Here is a 23,826-nt window from a genome sequence, read left to right as displayed (position 1 = left end):
TGGTGTACTACCTCCACACCAAAGATCATCAAAATCCGTTTCCCCAAAGCCGTAGGGTCTCCTTGTTAGTGTATGTTCTCATGATGTACCCTAACTGTGTACCAAATTTCAAGTTTCAACTCCTAACTTTTTGGACTCTGCACTTATTGTTATTATCAACAACTCATCTCGATTATGTATATTGATTGTATAAAATATAGATTAATAAGCAAGTTTGTTAGAAGTACTAATTTTAAGTAATGAAATCCATTCTTTGCAAAAAACAAAATTCATTTTTTCTCTCTGCAAATTTCCAGTATAGTCATCGTGCCATTTACGCGAATCCACTTTAATGTGGTTGAAAATTTTTTAGATAATTAACTGTGTGGAAATAAACTATACTGATAACCAAAAAATGTTTTTGATGTAACTTACGTCTATATTAAGTTTAAAAAAAACTATTTTCTAAACAAATTGTTTTCTACTTCAGCAACTCAGTAAGAATAAAAAATACCGTATTTGAGAATATGGAACACATTCCTATCTTAAGCATCTTTCCACGGCACCATTTACACGCAATCAGTATACATCAGAGGCGTAGCTAGGGGGGGCCCGCCCCAGGTGACACCAGGTAGGCCTGTACCTAAAAAAAAGGTCAACGGCTCGCCTCCCATGACAGTTTCTTCGCTATGAGGAGACGCCACGAGAGCTCGCACCAGCTGAAAATCTTACTATGATTTATTTTATAAATCTAAACTTATACGTCGCGTCATCGCATACTCAAAATAGCGTTCAAGTTGCTCGAGTGCGAAGATATTACAATTCAACAGTGTTTTATAAAAGAGTTAAAAAGGATGACACCACGATATCCGCACCGGGTGTCACCCATGCTAGCTACACTACTGGTATACATGAAGGTATTACTGTAATTTTATTGAAATCTGTCAAGGGAGATCGGATGAACCACCTTGGAGCTATACCGTCATTCAAACGCGCTATCAAAATTAGTAAATACTACACAATTTTAGCAATATATATTTTTGTTGTGCCTTCTCGGTCATTACTCTTCTTGCAAAATGTACGTTTAAAATTATATAAGTGTTGAAGCTTGGCTTACGTGATTTACACATAAATTGGCAGCATTCAAAAACAATGTAAATAACATGTTTTCTGACGGATCCCATATAATTTATTTTATACTAAATTGTATAACTATAAAACTATTTACTTTATTAGTAGCTTTGCTTTATCTTTTGTTACAGTTTTCGCTTTAAAAGATTTTAAAGTCATTTTATTAAAATTCCTGTAATTTCGGGAATGAAAAAAGTATTCAGTAGAATTTGACCAAAAAAACCCGGTAAATTTTTAGGAGTGGCCTATCCCGGATGTGTCGGGCCTCGTTCCTCAACATCCTGCCACCCATTGTGGGTCTGGCCGAACCCACGACAAATAATAATAATAAGGCCTCGTTAGTGCTTAAGGCGGAAAGAGAAAATTGGAAAAAAAATGGCAATGTACAGTACAGTACAGTACACAATCACGGAGGCCGGATGGCCGAGCGGTCAAGGTGGTAGCCTACCGCTCTGGGGGACCCGGGATCGAATCCGAACGGGTCGAAAAATCCCCAGGAATTTTTCGGGGGGTGGTCCGTTCGGATATGTCGGGCCCCGTCCCTCACCACCCGGTCGCCCCATTGTGGGCCTGGCCGAACCCATAATGGGCCTACTAAAAGAGGCCCTCTTAGTGCCCACAGGGCGGAAAGAGTTAAAAAAAAAAAAAAAAAAGTACACAATCACGTTTCCGTAACTTTTAATATTAAATGTTTATAATGCCTACGTTTTATATTATTTTATTACATTTCAATCGATTTTAGGAAATAAAAAAATATATTTATTATTTTAAAGCTTTAAAAATTTATTAAAAAGAAAAAAGTAGTGATGACTCACGAGTCGCTGCGAGTAGCAGTAGAAAATGGTGGACGTGACGGAGTTGTTGCTTCCTCTATGGGCAACTTTGGTGAGAATGTAGTTTGTAACTTTTTATAGGCTTATACAACTTTATAAACATTATTTGCGTATTATTCTTAACAGAATATGAAAATATAGAATAAACTTAAAATTCAATCTTCACATAGTGTTATACAGTTTGGTCAAAGTAGAGAACTTTTAATTATAATTTATGTTCTTACTGTGAATATTAAGCAGGAAAGTTGATGTGGCTCCCTTGGATTGGCCCTCTCAATGCTTTATGTACATTTAAATTACATAAAAGCATTAACCAGATCAAAAAGTAATGACATATATTTATTTAAACAAAAATATAATATGAAATTTTGTTTTCTAGTCATCTTATAATAAGATCATGTGTCAAATTTACATTGGCATAATTATGGTTTGTAGAATCAATTCTACAAACCATTTTAACATTACAAACATTCTAGAATTTTTTCAATTCTAGAATGCCCAATAATGAATCTTATGTTCTAGAACATAAGTTTATTTATGTCTATGTTTAATTAGTTGGACTATCATTTAAAGATCCAACTGGGGACGCATTTCAGAATAGGTGAAAATGGCATCTAAAACTGATTGAACTTTGGGTATTTTTTAAACTGATGATGATATATTGACATGTTAAATAAAATTGCTCCGTTCAAAGATTGATTTTACAGTCGAATATTAAAAACAGGCAAAATCGGAGGGCATCCGGTCACCCTAGCTTAGTTGAATTATTAGAAGGGAAAAGACAAATGTGCAGATAATTTCAGTTTGCTCAATCCACGGTGATGTCGGCGGGATCGTGGGAGATTAACTGCATATCTGGGATGGATCTCCCGCAAAAAATTCCCGGATTAGCTTACCCGGATTCGATCCCAAGTCTCCCGGAGCGGTAGGCCGGTACGGCAAACCCTCTCCAAAGGTGAGTCGAAACTGAATTTGAAATTTGGTAATTCCAACTTGCGAGTAGAGTTTTTAATTTCTGAGGGGGCCGAAACGGTTAAGGTGTCGGCCGCGTGCTCCGTAGAACCCGAGATCAAATCCGAGCGAGCATTTCTCAAATTTTTCAAAGAATGGCCTATCCTATCCTAGATATATTGGCTCCCATCTCTTATTGCTGGCCAAACCTATTATAATTATGGTCCTCTTAGTGCCCTTGGGGTGGAAAATCAAAAAGTAAAAAAAAATTAACATATGTAAACAAATAGAAGTAGACTAATTGTCAAATGATAATTAAATAAAGGAAAATTTTATATAAATGAATTCTTACTGAATTGAATCAATGAAGTTATCTTAATAGTGTTACGAGCTGTGGGGCTTGGGATATAAATTGACAGCACAGTTTACCAAAAGTTACACTTTTTAGATATATAAGGTTTTTGTTGTTAGTGTAACTCATTAAAAGAAAAAAAAATTCTCCAACGTTCTTTTTTCCTTTTCATTGCGTTTTCTTTTCCGTTTTGCCACTCTCTGCACCATGGCGCTAGTCTCCCCTGGAGCTGGCATGACAATAGTAATAACTTTGCCAAAAATCTCTAGGATTAGAATTGGTGGATTTACTTTGCAATTCTAAAATTTATTATTATAGATATTCTAAATTTATTTAAATATGCTGTATAATAATGTCTCTCAGAATTGGATTTAGTTTGATAGTCATATAGTTTGAATGTAAAATTTATTAGTATTGCTGTCATAAAAAAGATTTGACTGTAAAGGGAAATAAAATGGTAACTCAAGCAATGTTCCCTCTAATTGTTTTTGTAGATGAGTAGAACATAATTCTCTGAGCAAAAAAAATTTTTGCTGAGCATATATATATATATAATATTTTTTTCCTATAAAAATTAAAATAATTATAAAGTAGAGATTAAAATTCATTTTAAAACATACTTCCATACAAAATATTATCTTTTGTCAATGATTTAATGTCTTTAATTGAAATATACATAGCAATAATCATGTTGCAGACAAAGTGAGAAATAAGTAAACAATAATTCAAATCAGTGTGCATGCTCACCTGCAGCTTAGAGGGAACATTGAACTCAAGTGCACCTTGAATTTGTATTAGAAAATATGGTGTATTCTTCTTGCATTACAAATTTGCTAGTCTAATTTAATTTTTCTTATAAATTATTGAGAGATCGGCAAAAAATAATTTTAAAAAATCATCAAAACTTGTTAATATAAATATACAATGGATACACATTTCACATAAAATTTAAAAAATTGGAAAATGAAGGTATAAAAAGGCATTTGGTGTGAATATAGTCTTTCAAGTTGCACATCTTGACCAACGATAAACATTCTTGCTAGCTGTCTAACTTCCACCTAAACTGAATTGTATTTTACAATTAGATATAGTTGAAGAAATAAGGTAATCTTTCAGTTTGTCAGAGCTTTTTGAATGACTGACTAAAGATGCAATAATTTGTTTCCAACATTACTTTTTTGCAGAAAAATGTACCAAGAATATGAACTTACTGTATTGAGGGTATTTTCGTGCATCAACTAGCTTTCATTTAACAGACATATTTCGTTAACACAGTTCAAACATTTGCAGAAAAATTCATATAAAGGGTAAATCTGTACCAGACTTTGCATGACATGTTCACCCTTAAAAACAAACAGTTCATTAATTTTTATTCTGTTACCTTTTGTCCTGTCCGACAAGAGTTTATAAGGCTGAAATGTGCCACGTCCTATTGAGATAATGGATTTATACAAGAAATTTTTTGGCAAATGATAGAATCTTAGAGATAATTTGAACTAATGCCTGTTTAAAGTTATAAGTTAAAATCTGATAATTATATGTCCTTGTTTTTGATTGCATATTAATTAAAATTTATAGCTGATTTTAGTGATTTACACATATTACAGTAGTAGCTAATTCATGAAATTTAAATGCTACATGTGATGTTTTTTCTGAATTTTTAATTTATTTAAAAAACTTAGACAAGAAAATTTAATTTTTTTAAATTCAAAGTTTTTATTCTTTTTATTCCATAAAATGCTTCCTTTATGGAAAAACTTACGTCGGTAAAAATAACAGGATCAAAGCACTTTCAAGCCTCCTGGTTTGTCGTCGGAGATTTCCTAATTAAATACGACAAAGTTTAAATTAAAACATGTTATATGCCCTGTTTAATGTTTTTGTTCAAATATTTGCTTGTATGCAAATATTTACCATAGCAGCAGTACTTTGGAGCATTTGGACCATTTTATGATGCATTAACTTTTCATGAAAATTTGTCACAGTGAAGGGAAGGGAATGGATTGTTTGATGAATCTTAGTCCCTGCCACAGCACTCTCTTACACACTTCAAGATTTGTGAATAAGCTATACAATTATTTTTCTAGAAGGAAAAAATATTCTCTGTCTATCAGAAGATGAGGCTAAAAATTTCTAGTTCTTTTGTAACAGTGAAGAGGGTAAATAAATATCTAGTCATCTACCGGTACTTTAATACTAACATCAATTTTATTTGGTATTTACTGTTATTTTGATTATTATTGAATTACATTTTCCAGTGGAAATATTTTATTAAATTGGATGTTTTTGACCATCCTTGGATCAAATCAATAACCAATCCCAAAAATGGTTGCCCAGTCAGCTGAAAACATTTAACAAAATATTTGCCAGAAAAGACTAGAGAACTAGTCATTTAAGATAATGATGGAAAATGAAGTGAATTTCACTACAGGTACAGTACTCCTCGCTTTACAACCACTCAAGTTTCGATCTGCAATTCGGGGAATCCCCTTTCTCAGCTTGAGTGTCCGGTCATGGGCAGATGGTGACATGCACACTAAGTGTACTATAATAGTCTTATAATGCTGTAATAGGCTGATAGCATACTATAATAGTCTTTTTATGAATAAATTTGAAGTTTGTTGCATAATTTTACAATGATACTATAGTCCCGATGCAAGCTCGTCGTTTATCGACCAATTCTCTTAACGACGTAGTTGTCGGAACAGAACTTGGTCGTAAAGTGAGGAGGAGTACCTGTATTCTATAAAATTAAAGTTATACTAGGAAACTAATTCATTACTAAAATGGAAAATGTACAATGTATAGAGTAGATGTACCAGTTTTGGCCAGTGTAGTACCTGTTCTGGCCAGAAAACAAATTTAACTTAAAAATATAATCACAAATGAAACAAACTTTTATTGTTAGCTGTTCACACAGTTAACAATAAAAGTTTGTTTCATTTGTGATTATATTTTTAAGTTAAATTTGTTTTCTGGCCAAAACTGGTACATCTACCCTATGTGCTATATTTTGTAACAAAAGTGTTAATTTTTAATTTTACAGATTACTTTCGTGAAAAGCGAATTATCCACGGAAGAATGTTTACAGTTGGGATTCCGTCGAGCGGATCTCTTGTGCACGTCTTGCGATTTACTACCTAAATTTAATTTAGATGTTATTAAAACTAATTGTGATTTATGTTGTCAACAAAGTGGTTCCAAACAACCTATAAAAGTGAGTGAAAATTTTATTGGTGCCATTCATTTTAATTATGATGATAAGAAGCCACTTTCTTTTCTTTTTAGAAGTATCCTTCGGCTAGACTCGAGGTGTGTGGATGAAAAATTGGACATTACCCTCAGATCCAGGGTAAGTAGTAATAAAAAGTAAAACACTACTCTCTACAAGTTCTATGTATAGCACATTTAATTTTTTTTTCATCAGCGTTTGTAAAAAGTGATCGCCCGGATCAATTTCCCGGACTGACAATACAGTATGTCAGGGGAGCGGATCCAGTCATAAAGATGATGGACGACGAGGGTAATGTACAGGAGGAACTAAGCATCCAGAAATGGGACACTGATACCGTGGAAGAATTTTTGAGAGAACACTTGGAATAAAACTCGATTTTTTTTAAAAATAAAATCGACACTTTCGACGACTTCTCCAAACAAGTGAAGGCTCGATAATAAACTCGTAGACGAGAATGTCGAAGCCGGATGTACGTTTGAGTGTAGGAACAAAGTGTAACGATTAATAAATTACATACTTTTTGATACAGTTTTGCAATATTTTGTGGTACTTAAACCTTTATTGTCACAAATTTTATACAATATATATAATATATATATATGTATATAATCGTGCAGAGAACTAAGATCAGCAAGCATGAATAAAAACTGAAGAATAAAGTTCATATGTAGGAATTTGTATAAAAGTTAAATGGAAAAAACACATCCATTTCATCCAAGCAAATTTTTTTCTTTTTTTTTATAGTAGGTAGAATTTCAAATACAAATAAAAATTCATTCTTGGTATACTCGTTACAAAATTATACATTTTAAAACCACGGAAACTTTTCCTTATTGATGTAATCACAACTCTAATTGGTCCATTTTCAGAATAATTTTCTTCTGAATATTTAAAAGTTCAACTTAGAATTACAGACAATGCAATTTTTGTTGTTGTTGTTGTTTTAAACTGCATCTGAGTTTGCTTACTTTTGCAAAACACAAAGTTACAAAACAATATTCCTTAAATTTTTTTTTTACACTGAATCTTTTCAAGTGCCCATTAAAACCTATGGTGAAAACAAAAAAAAAGAAGTGGAATTCAGTTATTTACAATTCAATCTTAATACTACAAAATTACGAGGTATACTCTTCTTGTACACCTAGAAGAGAAATTTGGAATGATCCGAGTCGATTACTGTCGAGTAGACTAATATACAGAAAATAAATTGCGGGTCTCAACAATATACTGAATGGAAATTACTACTATAAAAATGGATTTAAAAAAAAAATCAAATAAATAAAAAAAAGTTTTCACAAAAGCTAATTTTAATTTTTAAGAGTAGCATCTCCTCTGAGTTAAGTTTTGTTTGAAGTGTCTTTTAAAATTCATTTTATTTTTAAATATAAATATTTCTTCCCAAATAAATCCCAGCGTAAAAATCATTAAAACATCTGTTTATTAAATGCACGGACTTAAAAGTTTGAATATGTAATAATTATTTTTTTATACCCTTTAACACGCCGAACTTTTGGTTTATCTGCTGCTAAATCTTAGTTTCAAATGGCACTAAATTCTCAAAGAACAATGAACTCATGACTAGGTTTTTTTAATGATTCTTTTTTCCCATCTATTTATTTATATATAAAAAACTGACTAAAACTGGAATGTTCGTTTCACTAAGTTCTAAATTCCCATTCTGTTATTTTTCTTAACAAGACAATTTAACTATTCCAGAATCAGTCGAGGACAGCTCAATATACTACAACAACAAGGATAAGATTCTTGGATGGCCCCTTTAGAACAATTCAGCTGTCAAATTTATGTATATCACAGAGGTCTCCAACAGAATGTTGTCACATTGGGAGGTTAACTAAACAAAACAAAAAAAAAAACTATCGGAGAAAAGAAACGTCATACTTCCCTAAAGCCCAGTTCCTATTCCTAACACTAGAGTATTATGCAAAACTTTTGAAAAATTCACACGGGCCAATGGATATATATATGTATATATATAATATAATATAATATATAGACCAGTTTTGATTAGGGTGTGGAATTATTCTGTTATACTGTAAAACGAAAAGAAATTTGACAGAAGTCACCAGACTACATAAAAACAAGCTTAAGTTATCAATACTATTGTCATTTAAATGAATCGCAGAGTAAATGCTACTCTAGAATGTGAGGAAGGAATTCTTGTCTTTTTTTTTTTTTTTGCACAATATTACTCTATACATAAAATATTTTGATCTAAAAAGATGAACAGGAAAGGACAAGTGGCACAACTTTTAAGATATTTCGGCCAAACAGTAATTCCGCTTTCCGGTCGTTTAGATTATTTGATGGGAATTGGGAGGGATGAATCCGTTTGTCTGCCTCTTCTCATATTCATATACACCATTCTGGTTTTGTTCTTTGACCTTTGTACTGTTTTGATCAGGAAACTCTTTGGAAACAAAAGTGGTCCACTCGTTTGTCCTACTGTCGAGAAATTCGACAGTGTTCAAAAATGCTTTACCGTTGAAGCCGCCTATGGCAAAGAGACGGTTTCCAACCACACACACTCCCACGTTGGCGCGACAGCTGGTGAGAGACGGTCCCGCGCTCCAGGTGTTGGTCTCAGGGTCGTACACTTCCACGGAGCACAGAGAATGGATTCCGTCGTGTCCTCCGACAGCATATATCTTTCCTGAAAGAACAGAACATTTGAATTTAAAAATGCATCAATCGAGTAGAGGTAGAATCTGTAATTTAAATATTCCCCCCATAAACAAGTGCATGGTACTGTACAAGAACAATACGACAATCTTAATTCCGTATTTAAATTCCTGTCAATGAAAATTCCATTATATGATGATGACATTTCAAAATTTTTTGCATATTAAACATTCAACATTCACATACACATACATATGCATATACAACATTCACATTAAATTTAAAGACATTTTAGAAAATACAATTTTAATAAAAGTTTATAACTTGAGCTCTATAAAATTATAGCAAAGTCATTCTTACAAAAATTTCAGCTTGTGATATTTATCAATTAACAACTTGGTAATGGTAAATCAAATCCATTGATTTTTACATTGACTTAAATGTAAAAGTCAATGGATTTGATTTACCATTTACTACAAAGAATTCTTCCTTTAACTAGATCAGTTTTCAAGTTGGATGCTGCAAAAATATAGTGTCAAGCAGTGCCAAAATACTTATGTATTATTGAAAATACATCATCAGCAATAATTATGTTCATAAAGAAGGGGTGTCAATAAAAAACAAAATTACAAGTAGGGGAAGGTGGAAAAATATTGAATTATCATACTTCCCAGTGATGGAAAAATCATGATACTAATATAAAAAGGCAACAACTACCAGCTCCATGGAATAGCTAGCTGCTGCTAATAAATTTTAGTATAAAGCAAGCAAAAAAACTTATCTAAATAATGGGGAAAAAATGTTTCACTACAAAATTTGATGTTAGTTTTCACCTGCATGCTCTATTAGTTAAAAAAAACTTAGCAAAACAAACCATCTAAATTCTTCAAAAATATACACTGGAATGGAATACACAACTGTCAAGAATAATTCTTAACTATTCCAGAATTATAAAAAGTTGTGCATTTACAATAGAAGTTGGTTAATTCAGCATCGATAATCTGGTATGCAAGTGTTCCACAGGTCGGAATTTGTTTTGATGTGTGCCAAAGTCCCCGGAGAGAAATCAAGACAATGGTGAAGACGTAGTCCTGCATACTGTTATACATCAGGAGGTCAACTGCAGGATCAAAAGTGGTGTGATCAAGAAAAACTACTCCCGTTATAGTAGCTTGTTAGATGCTTTCAAATGGTGCTTTCCTGTGCTTAACATGCGTTTATACCACAATTGTTGAACCCAATCCATGCAAATGGTTTTTGGGAATTGGACCCTTAAGGATCATCTGAAGTTTGAGGATTCCGAAAAGACTTTACATAACTTATCAAACCTTGTAAAAATTTCAAAATGTCCTGTAATCCAACGTTTTTGATAATTCAGCACCACTGTGTTCACATGGTTGCCAGATTAACACACTTCTGCTGTATTATATCAAATTAAATTTAAACTGTTTCTGTAAAATGGAAAATAAATGTACAGTAACCAAATCTTCACTATAAAAAAATTAATCTGGTGCACACAACCATTATTGATGCCAAACTATTGAAATGCGATATTACATACCTCTTCTATTTTTATTACTTTGCTTAGTCAACGCAATTATTAATTAAATCAAGTTAAAAATTTATTAAACTATTTTATATTCTTGTAGTCAGTCAATAAAACCAGAATTTTCACTAATTTCAGTCTACTTACTCCCATTTGATGTTATCTGTTGGTTATCGTCACCAGTATAAAGCATAGTTTTGAATAATTAAGAATTCAATAACTAATAATTTGTATTATACATAAAAGAAAATTTAAATGCTTTCTAAATCCAAATATTTTCAAATATTAATATTTAAATAATATTTATTACTATAAAATCTCATTTCATTACTTACATCTTAAATGCACGGCATGATTTGTTTCGGTGGATATAATGTTAGTTTGGACTATCATATCCAACCATAAAATATAATAAACCTTTTAAAGTAATAATTATATTTTATGAGTTTATAAAAACTAATGTATAATTCTGTCATAATTAAAACAGATTTGTCCAAAAAATTACATATACTTTAAAATGTAAATCGCATTAATATTCTTTAAAACATTTCTCTTCAAATTATTTCTTTGGGCTAATTTTTCTAAACAAATTTCAAAACAACCCATAATTTGTAAATGGTGTTACTATGTATATTAGAATGCAAAAGCCTAGAGAGTTTATATAATAAGAACAGTTAATCGAATAGAACGACACAATAACACACTGAAGAAGAACGAATGCTTAAGACAAAGACACAATATTTTACTTAAATTACTAGAACAAACCTTCAGAAGAGAGGCAAAAAAACTTAACTACTTACATTTCTGAATATCTATTTTACTCAATACAAGTACATTTAGAGAGTGAATTTCTTCTATAAAGCAATCAGCAATAAAAATTCATATGTTTACTTTCAACAGAACTAATGCTTTCACATGATTTATTACTCATTAAAATGTAAATTTTCATGTGAAGATGATATATAACTAACAATATTTGAGAGTATTAAAATTTATTAACTTCTGTCTAGACTTACATAATTTAATTAAGAAAATTTAATTTGGTATCTTGTTTCAGGACATAAAATATAAAAGGAGAAAGTGCTAAACTTTTTGTAACAATTTTTCAAATTAAATAATTTGTCTAATTTTTCTTTGTAGCTTCAGAATTTAAATTAAATTTCCTAAATTGTGGCTATTTTTTAATGTTATCCTAAGAAAATATATGAACTTCTGTCAATTTAAAAAACAAGTGAAGAAATATAATACAGAGGACGATTTAGATACTCTCTTCAAAACTAAAGACAATGAATTTTTTATATAATTCATACCAAAAATGACAGAAGTTTCGATTAAGTTGATTTTTCGATTGAAGTATAAATTTGTTAATAATACTTTTTGTTAACATTAGTTTAATTAATACAGTTAATAATACTTTTAAAAAGATCATGCTGTTTTTAAAGTACTTGGAAATAATAAAAAAAGTGTAGTTTTTATGAATTAATAATTTTGATTTTTTTTTAAAATCAAATTGCCCAAAGGGAATGTAGCTGTATTCATAATGTCTGGTCAATTTAATAAATTAATATTTATCAGGCTGCACAGCCATGTTAGTCATTTTTCATAATGGACAACTTGGTCCATAGCATGTATACCACTCTACACTGGGATATAAGCAACAGACACAGAACCAATTTCCAGTGCATATAATACAAAAAGAAAATGTTTGTGCAGTGTTTGTTAACTCCTGAGTTGTTCTTCAGGCACATCAGAACAGTTACCTGATGGAACATTTTCAGAACAAACATCTATTTGTAAAAAATTTTTAAAACAATGTAATTTAAATGACCTTTTGAAACTATAAATATAAATTTAATGCTATATTGGCATTGTCATACGTATAACACTCATTCAATTGACGACTATAATGTTTTGTCAAACAGGGCCTGCCAGGCCATCGACAAACCATTTCCTCCATTGGATACCATTTCGGACAAACCATTTCCTCCTGTCATGCCTGAAGAAGAACTCAGAAGTTGGAAAACTTTTGTGCCATGTTTGTTTTTTATATTATACACACAGGAAATTGGTTCTGTGTCTTGTTACATATTCTGGTATGGAGTAGTGTGCACACATGTGCACGTGTGTGTATATAATTCTTCTTTAGTGATGCTGGTTAAGGTATACCATAAAACTGTTAGGTCTAAGGCCAAAGATCGATTCAAATTCCTGATGGACTGTAAAAGAAACAGTATGTTGTCTATGTTGATTTCTCATACTCATCTTCCATTTGGATGTAAACCACTTCTTGCAAAAAAAAGGATGCTAAAGTGTTTTAACAGGGCCATTTGTTCAACTAGGAAGATGTATTCTAAACTGACAAGGGTTGTGGAAATTGAAAACTACATGTTCCACCAGGACCCAGTGACACTGTTGAAAACACCAAACTTGTTAATATGCAAGATAGATTGAGATTCAACCTGAAAGCACAATACAAGGTGAAATTCAAATGGATATTATGTTTTCAAATTCTGAAGGGTCATAACCATCCCCTCTTTCCCTTTTTTGGTATGAAATGATATAGTACTTCCAGACTGTGATGAAGATCTTGAAATATGGACCCACATTTGCATCCTCTCCCAAGGCAGATACTCTCTGCTTCATCCCAGACTTGAAGATCCTCCTTCAAGATCTCCTGGATAGACAATAGAGTATAACTATTGGATGGTGACTATGAAGATTAAAAAAGCAAGAGAGCTCCAAAATGTTGAAGCTAAGGGACAAACTTCAATGTACCATTTGTGGGATGCGAGAAAACAAGGTTACTCTTGTCAGGGCCAACAAAACCAAAGCTTTGGCTGTCATGAAATGAAACACACATACACAGTGCTTGCAAGAATACATTGAACAAATATAATGTGAAAGAGTTGATGATGGATTCATTGATAAATTTCAATCTAGAGTTAAACATTTCACCTGTATTAAGCTAGCTGGACACATGGTTCTATGTAACGTTGTTCTTGACTCCCAGACGTCTCCAGGTTGTTTGCATTTGCCAAGATGCACAAATAAGGGCAACAACTCCATCCAGTAGTGGAGAAAGCCACCCACACCCTTCTTGCAGCTCAATTAGAATGGTATCCTTTCATGATTACAAGTTCAATGGAGCTCATACACCAACGAAGAATTTGATGGAGGGGTATAGAGATTTCATCTCAAACAGTGATATACTCAGGAGATTTAAAGTCTCAGTGAGGTACTGGGGAGGTTTTCCCTACCCAGTACATCACTGAGACTTTAAATCTCTATACCTCTCAAAACTTCCACCATATTTTGTGTGCTTTGTGGAATGTTATTTCACCTCATCAATGATGAAATGATGACAGTCTTCATCAGCATGTTCTAGAATTGGCCCACTTTATTTGTTATAATTCAATCTTTCAATTTAATAAGAGTGTACCATCAGGGAAGGAAGTCCCAATGGGTAGCCCAATATTGAGAAACCTATGCAAGATGGAGATCCGACAGAGAATAAGCTCCTCTCCAACATTTTTCTTTGTGGAAGGTACATCAATGATGTTACTTTTTGTAAGACTGTTCTGAATTTGAGGGTCTGTCAGTTCAGTCAATAACAACCCATACAGGTTGGTCCTTGCAGCAGAACAATCTAGCTCCTCAAAAGTGCACAACTTGAACATCAATATCACTATAAACGGGTTGGAGATTTGCACCTCAGTATTTCACAAGCTAGGTTCTATGTCTTCATACATCCCAGTGGTGTCATGTGATCCTCACCACTACAAGATCACAGCCTACAAAGCATTGGTTAGGAGGGCTTTCACCCACTCCTCTACCCCCAAGCACTTGATGTTGAATTAGTGCAAATAGAAGAATTAGTCATTGTTCATGGTTACTGAACAGTAGTACATTGATTAGTGGATCAATTTTACCAGAATCCATACCTAAGCCCCTAGACATCATGGTGGGAAGGTGAAATGGGTGTTTGTTACCTTCAACCCATTCCAGTTTATTATTTGCAAAAATTGCCAGAAAACATGCAATTAGTATCACTTTTTAGAGGTGCCCATCTATTTTCACCACTTTTCAAAATGGAAAGGACCCTCAGAACCCTATCAGACTTCCCAGTATATATGGTGTCCCTATCAGACACACCAGATGGAATAGGGACCTTCTGTACATCAGGTCCACTAAACATTATGAGAAGGAGAATACAAGAGCATATCTCAGATGTGCAACATGCCAGAACATCTACAGCTCTTTATGTATATAGTGTATTATATGCAATGGCAATTGGTTCTGTGTCCATTGTTACAAGTGAAGGAATGGAGACTAACAGTCATTACCATTAAAACAGATTAGGAATGAAAAATATAAATTAAGTGGTAATGACAATTCATAGCTAATAACTTCCTGTTTTCTTAAATATTTTTTATTCAAAAAAATCCATCAGTAAGAAGAAAACCTAATTTCAAAAATTAAATTATCTTTACAGCTTAAAATAAAATTCCTGCTGAAATTATAAAAATAGAGGAGATTTACAATATATATATTTTTTTTCCTCCATTTAATTCAGCCAGTCATTCAATTCATCACTATAGCTACCCTATAAACTATATACACATCAATGTATACAAATATTAATGTTAATTACAATTTTTTTTTCTGAAATGAACGATTATTAAGGTCACATATATTAGATCGTTATATAATTGTAATGCTTTCAAGCATGAATTTGATTATTATAGTCAATAACGAAATTTTAATTAATCTGTCATTAATTTAATAAAATCTGAATTTTGTTTGAATGTTGTTTTCCTTCTTATATTGCTCATATTTAGAAATCATCATTAATAATATTTTAATAATAAAGTTTTTAATTAATTCTTTAAAATTTGAGTGTTAAATGTTTTTAAAAGTTATACGTTACTTAATACAAATACACAAAGCTCACTGTCCACAACAAAAAAAGGGTGATAACTTTTTACACAAAAATCCAACATCCATTTCCAACTTAACTTTCTATTGTGCAATATCAGCGAAATAATAGTTTGTTTCCTTAGTCCTAAATAATTAGAGATTATGGAAAATTATTTTAATGTATTTTCAAATTACAATGTATTGATACTTAAATATCATAATCTTAACTTTATAATTAATGTAATTCCAAACACAGATTTAAATTAAAATATTAAACACTACAAAAAAGACCAAACTAAAAGCAGTTCATCAATTTAGAAAAAAAAGCTATCCAAAAAAAATTGAGATTTTGCGCATCATCTGCCCTACAAGAAATAACCGGTTAAATAAAACAAGATACCAATACTTTCAGTATGTGGTATGTGGTTATGCACAGTTGTATCCATTACAGGCAGATAGATATGTAAAGGATTAGCCAATATAAATAATGAATAGTTTAGTTCAGGATTATTGTTCTCAAAGATAAATTATGAGGGTCCTAAATTTGTGAAACTTGGTTCCTCATGATAAGATAAATGATTGTGCTAAAAAAAAATTGCATTAATCAATTAACTGGAATGACCTCATACAACTAAAATTAACCAGTTATTTTCTGGCTGTGTTCTTTTCTCGTTTCAATGGTTTGTTTTCATTTTTAAGAAATGTAACGCTAGTTAAACTATCTGAAATTTAAAATTATGTTGGAAAAAATTAAAGCAAATAAAAATTGTTAAAACTATCAACAATTATTTACTTTAAGGAATTCTTCAAAGTTCTAAAATGAAATTTACCATATGCACTGGAAGTATTAAATTTTAAGTAAACAACTGAAATAACAAGTGAACACCACCTAAAGAAAACACACTAACCATTGAAGACAGCCACTCCACAACCACGGCGAGCAGTATGCATGTTGCTAACCATAGTCCAGGTATCTGTGTCGGGATTATATTTTTCAACAGAATTTAAACAACTCCAAGATTCACAACCGCCAATAGCATAAATTTGTCCATTCAGAGCCGTAACACCAGGTTGATATCTCCCTGATAAAATAATAGTGTGTTAAATAAATTTTTTTAAAAATTATATTGATAGAAAAGATACTCACCCACAAGAAGGGAAGCAACAGTATTCCATGTTTCTGTGGCAGAATCAAACACATTACATTCTGTGACTCCTTTCTGACCATTTATACCCCCTATTAAATATATTTTACCATCCAAACTACACACACCTGAAATTTTTGTAATTAATAAACAAGTTTTGATGATTTATTAATTTCATAAATTTAATTAACTAAATTATTTACCAGCATTTGATCTTGCCATTGGCAAATATGGAACTAACTTCCATTTCATATTAATAGGATCATAAATCTCTGCAGAATTCAAATCTTTTGTACCATCACATCCTCCAATAGCATAAACTTTATTAGAAACAACAGCAATATTAAATCTTCCACGAGGAATATTCATTGCTTGAAGTAAAGACCATGTATTTTTTTCTAGATCATACAATTCAACAGTTCTCAAGCATTCTACACGATTATATCCACCTTTAAAAAATATACGAGATGATAAACATGATGAATCTTCAAATCTCACTTTTTACTTCTTTAAAAAACTTACCACACACAAGTAATTTTCCTTCTAATTCAGCTGTTCCACCAGCACATCTTGCAGAACTCATTGGTGGAAGTAAAGAATATGTATCAGCCTTTTCAACTGATGTATTTCTTGAAGTTGGTGGGCTACTACAAGGAGTGTTGAGACGTTGAACAACTGATAAAACAATCAACTTACTAGCTACAACAGCTAAACCAGTAATCACATGTTCTGTAAAGTAATTTATAAATTAAAAAATTGTAATTTTTATTATTTTTAAAATAAAAAATAAGATATTTAAAAAAATACAAAGCTTACCACCATTTTGAACAGTTGCAATAACTTTCCAATCCTTCTCCTCTCTACTTTCCAGATCAGATGGTGAGCCAATTATAATTTCATCTTTAGTATATAAAAATTCTGCTGGTTTTGCTGGAATAGGAATGGATTTTTTACTTCCAGCTCTATGCATTGTTGGTGATATCTTACGTGACATTTTCTTATAGTCTTGAATCAATTCAGAATCTTTACTATCACCACTTTCAATATCACTGCAGTCGTGAAGTGTGTGATCCAGATTTAAATACAACATATGAACCTAGAATTTAAAGTTTATCACTTTACAAATAAATAGTCAACAGTAATAAATAAATTTCTATTTTTTGCCAGTCAGATGACCAGAAGCAGTTGAAGTATCATCACACTGCTCTGGGGACCAAAATAGAATCCAGGCAGTCAAACTCCAAGAATAAATTGGAAGCCCCATTCCTTGCACCACCTGGACCTAATTGTAACCTGCTGAACCCATAACAGGCCTGATAAAAAGCCCATGTAATGAAAAGAATAAAAATAAATAATGATTTACAAGTAATTAATAAATTTCAATTACCTTTTCACTTAATCTCGAAATGCTAAAATTTTCTCCAGTTTCAAACATTTGCTTTATCCAATCCAAAACCATGTTACATAAATGTTTGGTATTAGTGGCTTCAATTTCTTTGTTGCTGTTTTGAAGTAATTCTACTTGTACCAATGGCAAAGATCTTAATACCTTACTGTTAACAAGCTTATCCATCTATAAAGAAAACAAATTATTAAATAAAAAGTAACATATTTACATATCTAATTTTCAAAATTTCATAAAATACATTTCTAAATAATGAAACAATGCAACTTACATTTTCTTTTATATATAAATCAACTTGTTTTACCAATTCAATATCAGTTGTTATACCAGGAATACAACGCACATCTACACAAAAGCAAAAACATTTTGAAATCAAATTTAATCAGTACATCAAACAATAACTATATTTTATAATGAAGTAATGATTAATAAATATAATTATTTAAAGTGATTTACAAATGTTCCAATAACAACATTGCCTCAAACATTAAATTTTTAATCTGTGTTCCTCAAAATTGAAAAAAAATTGTAAATGAATTCTATGTAAAATTTAGAAATCTTTTAATTAATAGTAAACCTTGTTAAAACTGTTTCAATAATGGGCATAGTGACTTTAAACGCTAAAATAAATTTTCAAATTTATTCATAAAAAAACAATATATGTATTACTTATGCAATTTTCAGGATTCAAATTCTTAGCCAGAAATCTTCCACAGTTACTTGCTGCAGATGACATTCGCAGTTTCTTTGCAGTCATAAATATATCTCTCACTTTATCCCGAGGTGCTTCCAATCTTAAGAAAAAAGTAAAAGGCTTAGTGAAATTTTTTATTATTATTTTTTATAACATGTATTTTAACCAATTATACCACAAGTGAGAACAGGTTATATTCTTGCTTTGACTTCTAATATAACCAATAAGTTTTTGAGACTAAATGGATATATACTAACCTGGCAGTATAAGCATAATCAACAAGACATTCAAATGCTTCCACATTGAGATCGCCATTCAACTTATATTTGTGAGTCGGTCCAACCTGAGGTTCACTGGAAAATAATTCCAGTAGATAAGGGCTCGCACTGGCTAGAACAGCTCTGTGTGCATGGATTGCATGTATGTCAGGTTCTGATCCAACCTATAAGAGAAAAAGAAAAAAAAACAAAAAAGCAAATTTTAAATCTTGATAAAATTACAAAAAATAAAAATTAATATTACTACTACCTAAAAATCTCATCATAACCTACATTTTTTACATCAGCTTTGTCTATGCTATCTAATGAAAGAGATTATTATATTGTATAATATATCCTGAATATTAGAAATTTTGAAAAGGGGTCAAGAACTTTCTTATCTGAATGCCCTCCGCATGCCATGGATCTTATTAAAAACAGACTAATTTATAATATATTTACCTATAATTATTAAGTCTGATTAATGTATGATTGGAAAGTTATTACACTTTCAATCACTTCCTAAATACCACTGTTTCAAGGCAATGATGTCCACAACTTACTAGCAGAATGACATCACAAAACTGCCTGTTACGTCGCAACTTGTTCAGGCTCTCCAATGTCTTTGCTAAGTAGTCATTATCTTCAAACAGAAAATCCTTTTCAGCTTGTTTCTTCATACTATTCATTGTTCTGACAGACCAAACTTCTGTCCCTCCGAGTTAATATTATTCCATATATAACTAATGAAAACCTAATAAAATAAAAATAAAAAAAAATCTATTAATTTTCAAAAAACTTTTTAAAATTATCTTAAAGAAATTTTATTTAGGAAAAATTATTTGTACCCATAATATTTATATAAATAGCAAACAATTCAAACAGTTCAGTATTATATTTTATAGAAATTAAAACATTAATTATTGTATATTTAATACATTCTTATTTTATTTTTTATTGGCAAATGAGTATCTCTATTGAAATCTAGTAAACACAATCTTAAAAACAGTAAAATCTTATCTTATAAGCTTCAAATAATGAATACAAAAAGAAAAAGAAAAATTTATTTTGAATAATTTCAAACAAACAAATCTGGATTAAATAGAAGAAAATTAACAATGCACAAATACTTTAAAATCAACTTTGGAAAAACCAAGTAAGTGTGGCACCACATTACATAGATGTTCATTATATCAGAAATTAACTGAAAGTAGGTAAGTACACCATTGCAAGCAAAAGAACAAATAATAAACCATCGAATATTTTAGAAGACAACAATTTATTGTATCATGTTCTACATATTTAAATTACTTATTTATACTCGTAGAGTTTGTAATTTTGACATTAATCCAATGAAGCTCAAGTTGACACTAAACTTTATTTTAACTGGACTGACTGTAAAACAAGCTTTTTTTAAAGTACTTTTTAGTAAACAACAACACACAACACCAGGGTGTAGTAAAAAACAAGAGAAAGTTCACCACGTGGTGAACTTTCTCCTGTTTTTTTCATCACACACTGGTCATTGGTTCGTAGGATATGTTGTTTAAAGACTTTTTATCAATTATAATCTATTACTAAAAAATTAAGTTTATAATTTATTTGTTTTTCTTTACAATTAAAATTTGCACAGATATTTATGTAAATGTGTTTTTAAACTATCTCATATCCGTAATTTACTCTTGATAAAATTTTTTTCTCTAAAAAGAAAAAAAAAAAACAGTCTATAAAACACAAACATTCTTTAACAGAATTAACACCTATCAAAAGCAAAAATGTACAGTTTGAATTATTTTAAAGCTCAAGAGTATTTTCAAATTTTCATGTAATGTACAGCACTTTGTATTGAATGGCAAATCAGTATTAATTAATAAATACAGTGATACCTCGGTTTTCGTCAATAATTGTCTGAAAACAATTGGCAAAATCTGAAACCGACGAAAACCAAGGCAATTATTTCCATATGAATCAAATCCAATTAAAATCCAGTTAATTTGTTCTAGACACTCCAAATGCATATGAAAAACATTTCATAAAGCATAAATAGTGTGTTTAATACTAAAAACAATAAGAAATGAATATAAAAGAATGTGAAATATAAATGAACATTTAACATGTCATTCAAAGGGCTGCTGGCTTTCTTTGGTCACATGATAGAGCTAAAAGGAATGGAATTGTTTGGCTACGACACACACAGGGTAACAACACCACACTGAGCAGAAAAGGGTCGCATTTTCCTGTTCAGTGTGGCGTTGTTTTTGCAAAATTAGCAGGAGGTCACATGGGCACGCCGATGAAATCCAAGGCAACTGACAAAAACCAAGAAAAATTTTTTGCAAAAAAAAATCCATGAAAACCGAAACCAACGATAACCAAAGTCAACGAAAACCAAGATATTACTGTAAATTTAAATTTTTCGAATTAAGACGTTAATGATAAAATGTATATACAGTAAAATCTTGTTTTAACCAATTGTAGAACAACAACTTTCTCAGGACAGTTTTTTTTCCCAGATCCCACCAAATCAATGTGGTTTTACCTTCTTTAAGCAATCTATAACTCACATTTTTTTTCTAGACCCATCTATTGTAAACTTCATGATTTTTCAACATATAGCTAATATTTTGGTGTTCCCAGGAATTTGTAGAGCTTGACGATGCACTTGTTACATCTGGGATATGTACAATTGAAAAACTGTACAAAAAAAATCAGGGTAATACAATTGAGGAGGAGCCACTTGGAACCGGTGCTGATCCAAGTGCAGTGCAAGGCCATCGAGTCTTTTCAAGTCATGAAGATCTTTCTGACAAATTTCACCATAAACAAACAGGCTGTACTGTACATGACATTGCTAACATCAAATACAGAGAAAGATTAATTTTTAACTGTAATGAAAACTATTTTCAATCACAATGACAATTATAGAAAGAATTTTATATTTGGATAAAACAATAACTGAATACTGGTAGTTGGTTGCAGGTCATCATTTGGAATTTTCTGTGGTTTTCTTCACATGTCTAACACCTAAATAGGGGCCAATTTTATATTATATAAAACTTCAGTCAGAACAAGTATTTATATAAATTATCTATAAAAAATGTACAAATTAGCTATTTTCTTATAAAACTTTCCAAATAAATTTTTCAATTTGCACAAATACATATTTTTTAGAGTAAAATCAACACAATAATCTCACCTAAAAAGAACAACTGGTTTAAATTATAAATTAATTCATTTAAACATACTTGATATGACTTAAATTTTAGTGAGGATTATTTGAGAAACTTTAATTAATAGCAATAATAATAAATATGTTGTTTAAAATATTAAAAAACCTTCTTTAAGCCTTAATTAATTTACAAATGAAATTACAAGTTTACACAATAGATTAACAAAAATTATTCATCCATCTGTTTAGTATTAATTAGAGTAATTTACATTTAAGTATTATAAATAAAATTTTAATGAACAAGTTTCAAAACAATTCATTTTTCTTTAAATATTTAAATTTCATATTATTTACAAAGCAAACTTAAAAACTAAAGATAAAATACTTGACAATAATTTTTAAAATATTTGAAGATGCTATTAAAGTTCTGTTATTGGAGGGAATGTTTAAATCTGTTTGCCTATTCCTGCAGTTTTTGGGTATTGTGTTTACACTACAAAATATATTTTAATTTAGTCAACCATGATTTTTATTACTTATATCATCAATTTATATTATAAATAAAAAATATTAAATATGTAAATGTCCTTTTGTCACAGGAAAACAGACTCAAATCATAACTACAATACACTACATTTGCAATACAGTAGGCCTTCAGATCAAACAGCTAATGAGAAGGTGTGTCCACTTTTGCCAAGACTTAACTTCATTATTAATATTTTTTAAATGCATTTTATGTATAAAAATGTGTTAAAATGTTGTTTTGACATAAGTATGAATAAAATAACACACATTGTGTAATTTATACATGTTTTAGTAAAATGTTAAAAATTATATAACAGGCTTACAGAAGGAGTCAAACTTTAAACACGACAAAAACTATACAATATAACTAACAGTAGATGTTTTCACCATTAATGCTGACTGACCTAGCCTTTTACCATGTCTAATTTGAGAAAAAAAAAAAGTTCCATATTCTTCCTTTAGGACAAATTTTTTGTCCATTAAATTAAGAACCTATCTGTATTTTTACATATTTTTATTAATTCAAAATTTTCATATAAAGAGTTGTTCAGCCTAATCCTATCAGAACAAAACATTAAATGTAATTAAATTTGTCTTGGGTAAGCTTTAAATATATCAATAAAATAAATACTGATTATAAAAACAACATAGTTAATCTAGACAATCTTTATTAAATAAAAGTCCTATTACGCAAATTGTTTGCCATCAAAACTAATTTGAACATACACTGTAACTGAGATACATTTTCAAACATTAATTTTATGCACCGAGAACAGCTATAATTCAATCTTCTTGCCATGAAATGAAGAGTGAGTTTTATTATAGGTTTATATAAAATTTACACCAGAAACTGATTTGTGATAGCTTATAATGTGTTATGTACCATTTCAGATAAATATTCAAATAATACCACCACTTAAATATAACTTTAATTGTGTTTAACATTTTTAGTGTTTCCAGCAATTTTATAATGAAACCAAAAATTTAATCAGAATTTTTCTAACATCCTTTGTTTTCTGTGACATCTGAGGCATTTGAAAATATATA

General features: G+C 30.7%; 2 protein-coding genes across 7 annotated transcripts in view; one reads left to right on the top strand and one right to left on the bottom strand.

The window, feature by feature from the left end:
• Window positions 1-1,904: 1,904 nt before the first annotated feature.
• LOC136983702 (selenoprotein F) lies at window positions 1,905-7,009 on the top strand. Its single transcript, XM_067280521.1, has 4 exons — window positions 1,905-1,995; window positions 6,293-6,463; window positions 6,535-6,598; window positions 6,674-7,009. The coding sequence occupies exons 1-4, from the start codon at window positions 1,951-1,953 to the stop codon at window positions 6,847-6,849; spliced, it is 456 nt and encodes a 151-aa protein (XP_067136622.1). The 5' UTR covers window positions 1,905-1,950; the 3' UTR covers window positions 6,850-7,009.
• Window positions 7,010-7,786: 777 nt separating this feature from the next.
• The window catches only part of LOC136983700 (influenza virus NS1A-binding protein homolog), a 38,264-nt gene continuing 22,224 nt past the window's right edge, over window positions 7,787-23,826 (bottom strand). For 5 of the 6 annotated variants that reach the window (XM_067280515.1, XM_067280516.1, XM_067280517.1 and 2 more), the window contains 11 exons: window positions 19,649-19,839; window positions 19,086-19,270; window positions 18,804-18,928; window positions 18,406-18,479; window positions 18,117-18,302; window positions 17,546-17,825; window positions 17,252-17,458; window positions 16,933-17,178; window positions 16,732-16,857; window positions 16,493-16,666; window positions 7,787-9,152 (listed from right to left, as the gene is read on the bottom strand). In XM_067280515.1, coding sequence (XP_067136616.1) covers window positions 8,794-9,152; window positions 16,493-16,666; window positions 16,732-16,857; window positions 16,933-17,178; window positions 17,252-17,458; window positions 17,546-17,825; window positions 18,117-18,302; window positions 18,406-18,479; window positions 18,804-18,928; window positions 19,086-19,270; window positions 19,649-19,774 — 2,088 coding nt within the window. In that variant the 5' untranslated portion in view covers window positions 19,775-19,839 and the 3' untranslated portion in view covers window positions 7,787-8,793. Of the gene's footprint in view, window positions 9,153-16,492; window positions 16,667-16,731; window positions 16,858-16,932; window positions 17,179-17,251; window positions 17,459-17,545; window positions 17,826-18,116; window positions 18,303-18,405; window positions 18,480-18,803; window positions 18,929-19,085; window positions 19,271-19,547; window positions 19,840-23,826 lie in introns of all 6 variants that reach the window. The other variant, XM_067280520.1, reaches the window with a different exon arrangement.

The sequence above is a fragment of the Centruroides vittatus genome, unplaced genomic scaffold (genome assembly GCF_030686945.1).
Source record: "Centruroides vittatus isolate TY-2023 unplaced genomic scaffold, ASM3068694v2 contig_884, whole genome shotgun sequence".
In the NCBI taxonomy this organism is placed as follows: Eukaryota; Metazoa; Arthropoda; class Arachnida; order Scorpiones; family Buthidae; genus Centruroides; species Centruroides vittatus.
The sequence above is the reverse complement of the archived record's forward strand: the minus strand, read 5'-3'. Positions and strand labels throughout refer to the sequence as shown.